The 13,524-nt window shown below is 37.5% G+C and overlaps 3 protein-coding genes across 3 annotated transcripts; 2 read left to right on the top strand and 1 right to left on the bottom strand.

Moving 5' to 3' along the window:
- The first annotated feature begins 851 nt into the window (after positions 1 to 851).
- Positions 852 to 3,805, top strand: LOC100254177 (pentatricopeptide repeat-containing protein At1g09900). The gene has a single exon (XM_010650072.3). It carries the CDS (start codon positions 959 to 961, stop codon positions 2,900 to 2,902), a length of 1,944 nt encoding a protein of 647 aa, XP_010648374.1. The 5' UTR covers positions 852 to 958; the 3' UTR covers positions 2,903 to 3,805.
- Positions 3,806 to 4,859: 1,054 nt separating this feature from the next.
- On the top strand, positions 4,860 to 9,411 carry LOC100247536 (PHD finger protein ALFIN-LIKE 4). Its single transcript, XM_002280859.4, has 5 exons — positions 4,860 to 5,219; positions 5,309 to 5,341; positions 7,025 to 7,253; positions 8,136 to 8,268; positions 8,833 to 9,411. Exons 1-5 carry the CDS (start codon positions 5,123 to 5,125, stop codon positions 9,100 to 9,102), a joined length of 762 nt encoding a protein of 253 aa, XP_002280895.1. The 5' UTR covers positions 4,860 to 5,122; the 3' UTR covers positions 9,103 to 9,411.
- Positions 9,412 to 11,145: 1,734 nt separating this feature from the next.
- LOC100252641 (uncharacterized) lies at positions 11,146 to 13,093 on the bottom strand. The gene has a single exon (XM_002280775.5). It carries the CDS (start codon positions 12,337 to 12,339, stop codon positions 11,311 to 11,313), a length of 1,029 nt encoding a protein of 342 aa, XP_002280811.1. The 5' UTR covers positions 12,340 to 13,093; the 3' UTR covers positions 11,146 to 11,310.
- Between the last annotated feature and the right edge of the window lie 431 nt (positions 13,094 to 13,524).

The following is a 13,524-nucleotide window of genomic DNA, read 5'->3' as shown; positions in this document are numbered from 1 at the left end:
TCTATTCTTTTTTTAAAAAAAAATCATGAAACATATCCATTATGTTTGGTCCCAAAAAATACTAAGAAAATAAAAGAATATTAAGAAAAATGATTCTTCTTATCTTTGGTTGTCCCATAAAAAATGAAATATAATTAAAATTTTATATATTTTTAAATATTTTAATATTTATCTTAAAAAATTAAAATAAGTGAAATGAATTTAAAATAATATATAAATCTTAAATTTATTTATTTATTTTCCTTTAAATTTTTTCAGGAACCAAGTCTAATATTTTAATAGAATTACAGTAAATGATTCAAGAAGCATGTAACAGTCACTTAATCAAAATACATAACTATAAAACTATCTCACAATCAAAAGTTACGGAAAAAATACATTTAGTAGATTTAGGATTTTGAGTATAACATGATTCAAATGTTACATGAATAATGGAGCCCCAATTCAAGTTCAATATGAATTTTGTACGGATTAATATATATTTTTTTCAAGCTTAGCCAAATTGTAAATTAAATTGTTTTTGTCAATCCAAACTCAGTTTGGATTTGATTGAACCGCAAGGGCCTGAGTAAAATATAAAGAAATATTTTATTAAAAGAGATAAAATAATTCATAAATTATGAATCTAATCATTCTCATATTTTTTTCTTCAAAAATAATATATTTTTTATATAGGGTTCTTTACCATTTTAAGTATTCACATGTAGATTTTTAAAAAGAAGATTGTTTTTATAAGAAAATAATAATGACATTTTTATAAAAAATAAATAAAAATAAATAAAGAATTAAATTTAAAAATTTAGGTTCTTACCATGAACCTTTTAATCAAATAACTCAAATATAAATAAGGGAGAAAAGGCGAACCATACATTGTTCATTTTGTTTTACACTCAGACCAAAACGATGCCGTTTTTTCGGACGGAGGAAAGATGGCCATATCAAAGCGACGTCCCTTCTTATGGTGAAGGAAGGCCTTGATCCAGTAACGACGTCGTTTCAATGCATTCCCATCCACGGACGGTCCAGATTCAACTGGACAGCACAGAGACTCGATGGCCAAGATCATCTGTGCTGCCACAGCGGCGAAGTCCTCTGTAACCGATCTCCATCACCGCCATCAATGGCGGCTCGAACCCTAGCCAACACTCACGCCTCGCCTCTCGCCTCTCACATTGCTCAACTCCTCTCCACAGCGTCCTCCATAACCTCGTTTCTCCAGACCCTAAACCCCCAAAACCCTACACCTAATTCCCCAACTTCCATCTCCCCTCTCTCCCAATTCGCTCCGTTTCTAAACCCTAGTCTTGTGATCCAAGTGATAAAGAGCCAAAAAAACCCTTACCATGCCCTTTTCTTCTTCAACTGGGCCTCAAACCCTAACCCTAACCCTAATAACTACTCCCATTCCCACCTCTGTTACGTTGCCATCACTGATCTTCTCATCTCTCACGGCCTCTTCTCCACAGCATCGTCACTCCTTCAATCTCATCACAGACTCTCTGATTTTGCTGCGGCTAAGTTTGTCAAAGCCTATGGCGATCGCGGTGATATTCGTGGGGCAATTCATTGGTTTCATCGCGCGAAAAAGATGGAATCGGGTCGGTGTTTGTTCTCTTATAATGCCATTTTAGGGGTTTTTGTGAAAGCGAACCGAATTATGCTAGCGAGGGCGGTTTTTGATCAAATTGTGAAGGAGGGCGTGGTTAAACCTGATGTTTCCACTTATACAACGATCATTAGAGGGTATTGTAAAATGGGCATGATTGAAAATGCGAAGAATGTGTTCGATGAAATGGGTTGCAAGCCAAATTTGGTTACTTACAATACCATGATTAATGGGTTCTGTAAAAAGGGTTTAATGGAGAGTGCAATGAAAATTGTGGATCAGATGACGGAGACTGAGGATTGTATGCCTGACACTGTGACTTATACTACTTTAATTGATGGATATTGTAAAAGAGGTGAATTGGAAGAAGCTATGAAGTATATGGAAGAGATGGTCAGTCGGAATTGTGAACCAAATGTGTTGACATACAATGCTATAATCTATGGTTTGTGTTTGAATGGAAATGTTGATGAAGCAAAAAGAATGATGACAAGGATGAGATTAAATGGTCTGAAGGATAATGTTGCTACACATACAAGTATACTGAAGGGTCTTTGTGTTGTGGGAAAGTTAGATGACGCGGCTAGACATCTCAAGGAGATGGTTGGTCTTGGAATGGAAGCCGATGCAAAAGCATATGGGGTCGTTGTAAACGAGTATTGCAAAATAGGGAAAGCAGATGACGCAATTTCACTTCTAAAGGAAATGAAGAGTAGAGGCATTAATCCAAGTGTTTCTAGTTTTAATGCAGTGTTTAGGATTCTTGTGGAGTCCGGGAAGACCGATAAAGCTGGTCTTATACTGAGGCAGATGAAACAATTGGGTTGCACTCCAAACTTCTTATCATATAGTACAGTGATAGATGGTCTTTGTAAAGCTAAAGGTAGGATGCATGAAGTCGAAGAGTTTGTTGATGACATGTGCCGAAATGGTCATCATCTTGATGCCTCCATGTATAGTTGGTTGGTTAAGGGGTATTGTGAGGATGGAAATGCAGATATGGCAATGAGGCTTTTTTGTGAAATGCTGGATATGGGTTACGTGATAAATCTTGAGAGCTTTTTGGCTTTTGTCAAGGGGTTGTCAGCAAAGGAGAAGGCATTTGAGGTTGAGAAGTTTTTTGAGGAGATGTCTAGGAGATGCCCTGGAATTGATATCCATAAATACAGAAGGATTTTAGATGAGCATTTGTGTAAAAATTTGGGGAATGGACGGAGGGAACATCAGCAAAGTATGGGAATACAAGGAGGCCAGCTAGGCTGTAATGGAACAGATGGGAGGGGTTTTGGAGGATGAAAACAATAGTGGATTGATTCCTATGAAAAACCTTTTGATCCCTTGACCTCCCAGGGTTAGAAATTGGAGTTCAACTTCATTCCAATTGAACCAAGGTTGAATTGGGACAACTGTTTTTTCTCATCAAGGAATATCTCAAGAAGTTTGTTTTTAAGATTGGAAACTTTAGGGAAGAGCAGACCACTGGCAAATAGTATTAGAAGGTTTGCATTCTTGAACAAGGCATGTATCTTGGTTGTCAAAGGTTTGGTTTTCTTCCCTTACCACGAATATTCTCTTTGAAGTAATAATTGAGTGATGATGGGAGGGCACCACCTTTTGGCTCGTCCTGATTTATGCAGAACATATACCCTATCCATGTCATTGCAGAAAAATGCTCTGGAATCCTATGGACAAAGACAAAAAGCTGTTCACAAACTTCACATTACCCTACATAGGGCAGATGGGATAAAGATTCATTCCCCCATTAATCCCATGGAATATGCAGGTCTCATCACAAGAGCAATCCAAGCCATGCCCCAACAAGAACAAGCCACCCATCAATCAGAAATTGCCGTGGCTTCAAGAGAATCTCCAACAGCAATGTGGTATTCATCAGCTGGATAAGATGCAAGGTGGGGGAGACCGAAAATGGAGCCCAGTGGCATGCTTTCATCATCCAATGATAGATGAACATGGTAAGGATTGGATCAAAACAACAATTGGAATCATTCAATGGAGTGGATCAGCTAGCCAGTATGGTTTCACAATTGCCTTTGATTCCCGTCTTTTTATTGGTTCATGCTTGTTGGCTAACCTTTTTTGACATAGTACATGAATGGAAAATATTCTAACATAAAAACTTCATGTTATTTTTCCATTTTGAGGAGATTGAAGCTTTGCATTGTTCTTTTTCATTATGAACCCTTGGCTGTTTGCTGTTCAATTCATGATTGAGTAAACATATATGCTTGTAGAATCCAACCAGAGAAACTTTTTTCAGTAAATAGTGAAGTGACATTGGCTAGGTCGAGCTCTAATCAACTGAAAACTCTTAGGACAGCTTAGATTAGATTCACTCATAAGAAATCAAAACCTTAATTTTATTTTATTTTATAAGAGCTTATTTATGGATAATTTTATTGAAGTAGCTTAATAATGAAAATGACAAGAAGAATCCAATAAAATAATTAAAATTTTATTTTTCATATCGAATTTAGTAACCCAATCTTAAGTAAAAAGTAATACCTATACCAATAAATCGAATCCTAATTATTTTGAATTGAACATATTAAATTTAAATCTTCTAAATTCTATTTTCTTTTTCTTTTTTCAAAAGTGTGCACAAAAACACATTTTTTTCTTATATATATAAAAAAATATTACATTAAAAATTTGTTTTTCCTAGGCAATAATTAATTCCCCTTTCTCATAAGCTTAGAAAATTTTTTTTCAAGATATCCGTATCTGAAATTACTTTATTTCTTCATATATAATAGAATATGTCATGAATTGTTTGATTTTTACTTGATATTTTTGGTATTTTTTATTTCATTAAAAATAATATGTTGATATTAATCAATATAATTAAATTGATAATGAATTTATATGGTTAATATCAATAAATTATTTTTAAATAAAATATTTTAGTTTTTTTATATGCAATAAAAAAACAAACAATGGAAAAAAAATTATATATAGCAAATTTAAATTACGTAGAAAGATATCTACATTAACTTATATATAAGATACAAAAGGAGTTCCAAAAACTTTAGTTTCAATTTTGAATTGTCACGGACACCTCTTCAAAGGGAAAAGCCTGCGTGTGGTAAGCACAGAGTAAGTTACTTGCAGCACCGCATCCAGATCTCGCCACGTCAGAGCCTCTGACTTTGGAAAAGCTTTGGACGATGTGGCAAGATCTGAACCACTCCCTCGTTTTAAATAATTTAGCCTGTTTTAGGGTTTTTCGTCAGCCCAAAATAGGCGAAAATAATCAAAATATCAAATAGTTCCCGGACTCTTCCCACATTTATTAAATCCAGTTGAATCCCCCCAATTTCAATCCGATTCAAATCCGCAGTGTCTCTTTCTCTCTCTAAACTCTCTCTCCTCTTTCAGAGGTCAAATATTTCCCCAACTTTCCCTCCTCGCTTTCTCTCTCTACCACCACACTCCATCACACTCTCTCTACAGTCTGCTCCGCAAGTCTCTACGCTTTGTGCTGATAGCAGAGGAGGCATGGACGGAGGTCCACCATACAACCCTCGTACAGTCGAGGAGGTCTTTAGGGACTTCAAGGGTCGAAGAGCTGGCATGATAAAAGCCCTCACCACTGGTACTTAATTTTTTTTTTATCCTTTTCAAATTTTGGTTTTTTATTTTATTTTTTGAGGTTTGAATGTGGGCTTTGTTTGGTCGTTGCAGATGTTGAAGAATTTTATCAGCAGTGCGATCCGGGTTAGGGTTTCTGTTTCTGTTATTATCGATCTTATGATATGGGATTTTGTGTTGTTCTGCTTGGTTGCTGAGAAAATGTGGGAATTTTGGTTGTTTGCGACTCCTGGAGAAAAAAAACAAGAAACCGAAACAGCTAAATCTTTTTGTGTCATTTTCGTTCACTATGTTTGCTGTGGAACCAAACACGGATTTTTGTTTTTTCCTTTTTGGTGAAATATACATCGGGGATTATAAGTTTAATCCAATTTCGTATGCATGTGGAGGGTTTTCTAGCTAGTTAGATTGTTTTTCGCTTTGAAGTACTGTTTTTCTTGTCATCTCCGATACTCTTCAATCTTGTTTCTTTTTAGTGTCTGTATTATTTGGGCTGGATTTAAAGTAAGCTCTAAAATTGACCAAAAGGGGCGTTGTTGAAAATAATTTAGTGCTAAATACGTGCCAAGGATAAACAAAGAAACTTTCTTCCTGCATGATGTAATTGGCTGCTCTTTAATGTTTTAAAAGGGTTTTGGTTGACCTCATTTGCTAGCTGCACGCAACCAAATTTCCCTATTTGTTATAGGAAGTATTCGGGTTTTATGAAAGAAATGACCTGTAGGAGACTATAGCTTTCTCTACTCTTGCTACTTTGTTTGCTTTTTATGCCTTCTCTCCAATAGGGTTAGAACTGGAAATTATTTGGTTTTGTTGGGGTTCAGTTGGATTGGGTTGGGCTGGTTCAAGAACTTGCAACATGAACCCAATTTGTCATCCCGTTTATTCAAAAAAAAAAAAAAAAAAACTGCTTCTTGATAGAGGAATCACTATATATCATTTTCTTAGGAATTGATATGTGATTGTTTCCATGCTTATTATCTTGTGTGACTGCTACTGCTTAGCATTTCATTAGATCCAAGTATTTTAAGTTTTAAATTGAGTGATTGTGTTTTCAAATTTGGGAAAACTCAGATTTGGAGGATTAATTTGGGACTCTATGGAAACCATTTTGTTCTTGTTCTTTTGGAGTTGGAGATTTTTCTCATGGTTGAGTCTTGGACACTTTTGGTAGGCTGGAAGGAAATTTGAAGAAGAGCTTCCCAAAAGGCTTAAAATGGACTTGATAGTAAACAACTTTACCAGGCTTTTCTCTTAAACTCCATTTTATGCATAAATTGCTTAGCCTTTTTGTTTGCTATTTCTGTCTGACCAACTTTCTTAGATCCACATTTGTAGTTCAACTACTGGCTTAGGGCTCTTATTGGTAGTATTTTTAACATATATTGATGTTAATTCATTTTTATACCCAAAGGAATGTTATGGATTTTCTATTCCTTCTTCCTTCTGTGTTTTTTTGGGTGCAATTCATACATGGAAAATAGTACTCCAAATGTCTATCTAAATTTTGTTATCCTTTTTCCTGTTTTTATTTATTTACTTTTTTTTGGGATGGTATGTACTTATATCTTTTGTCTATAAAAAAATGTACTTATATCTGTCTTTTAATATAATGCATGTAACAGTGCAAGCACGTTAATTTGTTCCAAAGGGCATGTTATACATTAAAATACTTAAACACATTATTTATTGTTTACATCCATAGCATTTTAGCTAAAATTTCAAATTTGAGCCTGAAGTATTTTCTTCAAACATGAATGAAATTATTAAATTTATGTACATTTTTAAAATTATTTTTTTTAACCACAGACAAGGAAAACCTATGCCTTTATGGATTTCCCAGTGAGCAGTGGGAAGTCAATTTACCTGCCGAAGAGGTGCCTCCAGAGCTTCCTGAGCCTGCACTAGGTATTAATTTTGCCAGAGATGGGATGCAAGAAAAGGATTGGTTATCTTTGGTCGCTGTCCACAGTGATGCATGGTTACTTGCTGTGGCCTTTTATTTTGGTGCTAGATTTGGATTTGATAAAGCTGACAGGTATGCTCTTCTTTACCCTAGAAATGATGCTTTATTTGACCCTGTAACACAACTGAGCCTGGAGGGATATTATTTCCTATTTTTGATCTTAGTGGTATGCTTTTTGACTAACCTATGCTATTCATTAGCTGGGTTATTCTCACTATTCTTTACTATTTATGTTATAAATTCCTTCATGGATATTCTTCAAGCATACAGTCTCTGCCCATTTCATGGCAAATAGGAAGGGGAATGGAGGAATATGTGTATAGTGAAATGGATTATGGAGTAAACATGCTTTAGATAGTGTAGTATTAGTGTGTTTGTGATATTTGGGCATGCATGTCGTTTAGAAGCCCATGGGGTGGAGCCTTGCCTTTTGATCTCATTCTTCAATATGGAAGTGCTTGGACCTGAGTTCTATGTTTGTCTTATGTTTATGTGGCATTGAACATGTGTCATTAATTCCTTTGCTCTTTCTGATTGATCAATTTTTTTTGTCTTCCATGTCTCTTATGAATGGATACTTCATTTCTGTTTATGAATGAATCCAAGTCTCTCCCATTTAACTTGTGAATAGTAAAATGGGTATATTTCTTTAATATATTTCTGGTCAAGCTTGCTGCAGTTGTACATTGTCAACAGAAACAATGTATTTCAGCAAGTTAAAGGCAAAAGGGAGAAAGAAGAAAGAAGTGGGGAGGGGGTTTGGGGGTATCCTCACTGTGGGTTTCATGATAGGGAGCACAAGACTGTTGCTTCCATTGTTTGGCTCTGAAGTTTGCTAACTCTGGCTAAAACATGGTGTGCTTGCAATTTGCTATGTATTTTTGTTGTCTATTGATGTTGTATTATATGGTTTCATTTACTGACTGTGATTTCTTGCGGGTATTCTTGTTGCAGGAAACGCCTTTTTAACATGATAAATGATCTTCCAACAATATTTGAGGTTGTAACGGGAACAGCCAAGAAACAAGTTAAGGAAAAGTCATCAGTCTCAAATCACAGCAGCAACAAATCAAAATCAAACTCTAAGGTAGGGAAGGACTTCTATTTCCCTAACCCCATTGTAAAAATCAAAAGCCCTGGTTGAGTGATATTGGTATTCTCTTGGCATCATTTAGGTTAGTGCTGCTATGCTGGTACATATCTTACGAAAATTATAAAGAGGCCACTTTGTGGCAAACAACTTTGACCACTAATAAACCATGGATTCTTGATATGTTATGGTGCCCAGCATCGCCTTGTTAATAGATTGGCAGTAATATTCTTTATTTCCTTTTTTCTTGAATGAATAGTTCATCACTGCTACTTACAATAGCATTCAACCCAGAAATCATTGTGCCTTGGGGAGTTATAGAATTTCTCCAAACCTTAAGACAGGAGGGTTGTTGTTTTGTGGAGTGATTAGGTGCAAGGAAATTTGTGCAAATTGAAAGCAGATAATTTGTTTCTTTGCTTATAATTCTCTACTGTGAATCTTCTTAGTATTGTGTATACTTATTACTGAATTGATGCATGGAATTATTACCTATGGTTGTTTCCATAAATTTGCTTGGATGCTATTTTATTATTTTCTTTTGTTTGGTGGCAAAACCAGCGTGGCTCAGAATCTCAGGGTAAATATTCAAAGCCATTGCAAGCAAAGGATGAAGATGAGGAAGGTTTAGAGGAGGAAGAAGAAGAGGAACATGGGGAGACACTGTGTGGGGCATGTGGAGAGAATTATGCATCTGATGAGTTCTGGATCTGCTGTGATGTCTGTGAGAAATGGTTCCATGGAAAGTGTGTCAAGATCACTCCTGCAAGGGCTGAGCATATTAAGCAGTACAAATGTCCATCATGCAGCAACAAGAGAGCACGAGCGTGATAGTTACTGGGTAGGTGGGCTCTTCCTCTGTATTCTTGGATGGTGGATTTTGCTAACTGTCTAGTAGGTTAGGTTTGTTCCTTGTCTCCTGCAATGACAATGTGTCCTTTTATTCTAGCAATTGTCATGGATATTATGTGTAGGTAGCAAACATGCAGTTCACTTGATTCTAGATCATACACTCAGGTGGGGAGTCATTTCCCCCTGCCATGGTGGAGAGACTTGTTTTATGTTTGCTTGATTTCACCTGTATTTATAGGCTCTACTTGTGTTTCAGTTCGGAATTAAGCTGATGTTTATCTTATATTATCTGATTGTTGCTCTGCTCCCCTGTTTTTGTTTGCATGAACATAGATCAATGATTTTAATGGAAAAAAAAAAAGAGGAAAATGCATAAATGATACGACTTGTACCCAATTCACTATTAAGGTTGTGTGCTGATATTCAGAGTCCATGACAAGGAGCCCATGACTCTTCAGTATGCAATCAAATGTTTTCTCAGCATATCATCCTTTGAATGGTTTGAATAGGTTCGCCTGTACTGGTTTTGTCTCTTTTCCTTATTTTCTTTTACATCGTTTCTATGCTTTCACAATCTAGGAGGATTGGTAGATAGCAACCCTTTCATATGATGTACCCTTTTATGCATTTAATTGTGCCTGGGTGGAAACCCAGAGCTACGAATTTTTGAATGATTCTAGACTTGCCACACTCTCTAGGCAAGAGTGGTCCTACGCATCAAATCATGGCCAACAATGAACTTGGAAAACATATCCCACTCCATCCTCACTTCAGCCAGTGTTGGCTGGGTCCATATAAGTAATTTTTTATATTCTCAATGGCCACACTCGGTTTCCTCGTTTAGCCTGCCCCTAGTCTTTGGTTGCTGTCCCATTGGGAAAGCACCACCTGAAAACTAAGTAAATTAAGGACATCCACTGGCAATGTATTTACAAAATTGACTTGGACCCCCATGTCATGAAGGGTCATCCATCCAACAGTCGTCTGATACTGGGTCTCAAATCTTATCTAGGTATATTTGGGGATTGTGAAAAATGCAATTTTTAATTAACATGATTGTGATTGAGGTTTCTCCTGGTCCCAGACGCCCAAGATTTTCTTATCATTTTTTCCAGGCTTTTTGGGTCTGTATATATGGGTGGTGGTGTTTTCGTGAAGTGAGATTGTAAATGGTGGTTACCAATATGCCATGAATAAACCCATCACGCCAGCAGAAACATAACTTTTGTGGACGGTATTGGAAAATTCGGACAGAAACTCAGGTATATGTTCTTACTGGTGGCTGGGTGGTCCATGGAATTCAAATTGGCAAATGGGTTTTCATTCCAGCCCATGGTTTTGCCTCGTCTCTGATCCAATACAGAAACAAATGCTCATCCCTTTCACATATGAATCATTATTCATCATTTTCTGCCACTGTCTGCCACAGGTTCTCCCACCCGATATCCATTTCTGCAAAAAGCGGGTTGTGGTGACTTGTAAACCTTTCCACTTACAACAAAATTCCCGAGATACCATAATTTTCCCCTTCCCCCCAACCCTTTTATTATTATTATTTTTTTAAAAGAAAGGGTTCTGACTCTTGATCTTCAACCAAAAGGCCGAGAAAGATTATTTTTAATCGAGGTGCCGTGCGCAATGTTTAGTAGTTGAGATCATGAGATTATTTACATTTTAATGAATCTTTCCACTAAAAAAAGGATGTGATGGGGAGAATCGTGCAGGTAAGCTAAATATGATCCTATGCAGTCTCTTCATCACGCTGTGGGGCAAGAGTCAAAAGCCATCCTCGCCCTCTCGCAGTTTTCATTCTTTAATTTTTCATTTTCTCAAGAGGAAGTCATAAAAGTGGAAGATATCAGTGCCTCACACAACAAATAAATTGAAGCTATGTGAAATCTGCCATACCCATTACTACCCCATTACAACCTTCACAGCCAGCTAAATCCCCTGAAACTTCATTTACGGATTTATCTGTTTATGGAGTTGCAGATACTGATAAAAAGAGGAAGTTAATGTTCTAAGGTAAAGAACTAAAAGGCCATTATTGCTATACATGGATATGCAATGATATTCAACATAACAAGAAAAGTAAGGTAAATTACACATTAATCAGATTACAGGGATTCCAAACAACAATTCTATATCTGTTTTTTCATTTCTTCTTACTGCTTCTGAGGTCAAGCTCTATTGGTTCTTAGTAGATAGCCTTTTCAGGAACTCATAGGTAGTGATCATGGTTGTTGCAGACATCGACATTGAAGCCCACCTCGGCCCCAATCCTCTGTAACAAGCTCCAAGTCCACCTTCCTTCATCAAATTCTTAATTGTCTGACCAATGGTTGGCGATCGACATCCACCTTCTTCTCCATCCAAAACCTGCAATCTCGTCTTAATTGTATCAAGTGGCATGGTGATTAAAGCTGAAACCCCACTGGCCATGGCGGCGCTCAACCCCTGAACTGCCACCATGCTCTTTGAATCCGGCCTAAAACTGGAACCTATGACTCCACCATTCTCATCTTTATTACTGGAATAGCATCCAATCCCACTCCAGATGAGCCTATGAGCTATAGAGTAAGTACTCCACCAAACTGCATTTGATGGAGCGTAAGTCAATATCGAAATCCCGAACCCCCTGTATAGGCCTCGCAGTCCATCAGAATACAGAATTTTGCTGAATGCATCGATGCCACCACGATACTTATATGCATTAACATTGGGAATGATTGTTTTGCTACTGCCTTGAACCATAAGCCTTTGGCTCACTACATCAATTGGAGTCCAAACAAGCTGGGCGGCCATGGCTGAACTCAACCCTGCAGCAGCATTAGCGATAGCTGCTGCAGTTGTTTCGGAAAACCCTATTCTCAGAGTTGCTGCTCCTACATTACTCTTAGTGACTTCAAGGGCAGCCATGTAAAGGGCCCGAGCCGGGATTGTTCCCATCAGGGATGTGCCAAATCCTCTGTAAAATCCTCTCAAACCCTCGTGGTTCAACATGGAATAGGACATTCTGAAACAAGAAATTTGCGAAGGCGAAACCTGTTGTCGCGTTTTTAGCACTACAATGGGATAAAGGGCGCCGGACACACCGGAAAATAAAGCGGCACCAAGGATGAAAAACCTTGATTTATCAAGCATATGCCAATCTACATCCGCCGGCATATGAATCTCCGACGTTGAATTTTCATCCTCGGCCGCGCCCAAACTCATTTTCGCCACTTTTAAAACCCAATCACAGACTCAAAGCCATACCCTCCTTGGACATCTAAGTATCTAACAAATTCCTTTTTTTTTTCTTTTTTTCTTTTTTTAACTTTCACCAAACACTTTGGGTGCAAAATCGACCCAACCAAAGACCTCTAATCCAGCAGATCAAAACCCTAAACCCACTTCTGAGCTATATAAATCAGCTAAAAACAACCTAGATCGCAACAAAACAAAAACCCTAATCCTAAATTTTGGAAACACCAAAATCTCAACTATTTCACCTAGTCTTTATCCAAACAAAACTACTCTGCATACCAAAACATACCCAATCGCGTTCTCCAAAGAAACTACTCTACATACCAAAATATACCCACAAAAGAATCAAACTATCAAACTACTTGTTAGGTACTCCTCAAATCTCTATATAATCACCAAATTAGATACTGCAGATCAGTTCAGCCCCGAAATAAAGCTTTTTGCCTTCTGCGCAACCAAATCTGGGAACGAACATGGACAACCATAAAAGGGTGGATCATTGCTGGACACAATCAGAATCAAGGGCGGCGCTCACAGCAGATATGTCGACGGTCATGGTGGATTCCATCTAGAGAGAGAAAACAACTGCGGAGGAGGGGGAGGAGGAGGCGGCGGCGGGGAAGAGCAGAGAGAGTGGTTGGGTGGAGGTGGCGTTCATGGATAACGCATGAAGGCGGAGGAAAGAAAAAGAGCCAAGCTTTAACTGAAAGAGTGATGGACAAGGCTGTGGATTTTAGCGAGGGGTTTGCGGATCGAGGAGTCCGACACGTGTCGGTCAATTTTTCGAGAACTTTTTCAGGAAAAAAAAAAGAAAGGAAAAAGAAAATCTTTTTCTTTGAGGAAGATTGTGTGCGGCTACAGCTGCCGAGGGTGCAGTGTACCTTAATTTGTTTTTTAACTTTCGTGGGTTTAATGACCAGGTTTCTGTGGGTGTGACCCACGGGTATGGCAGCTGCTGGGTTTCATCCACTTGTGGGTCACCCACAGGGTGTGGCTGCTGGTTTCAAAATTATTGGTTTTTCACGTGCTTCTTAGAATTTTCTTTCTTATAGATTTAGAGCTTATTAAATTTTAGGAAAAAAAAAAACATTTTTAACATAAAACACTTCTAGACAAAAATTGAGGGTTTAGCAAAATTTAGAAAATTTTATT

Source organism: Vitis vinifera, chromosome 4 (genome assembly GCF_030704535.1).
Source record: "Vitis vinifera cultivar Pinot Noir 40024 chromosome 4, ASM3070453v1".
NCBI classification, from domain to species: Eukaryota; Viridiplantae; Streptophyta; class Magnoliopsida; order Vitales; family Vitaceae; genus Vitis; species Vitis vinifera.
This window is presented reverse-complemented; position numbering and strand designations above follow the sequence as displayed.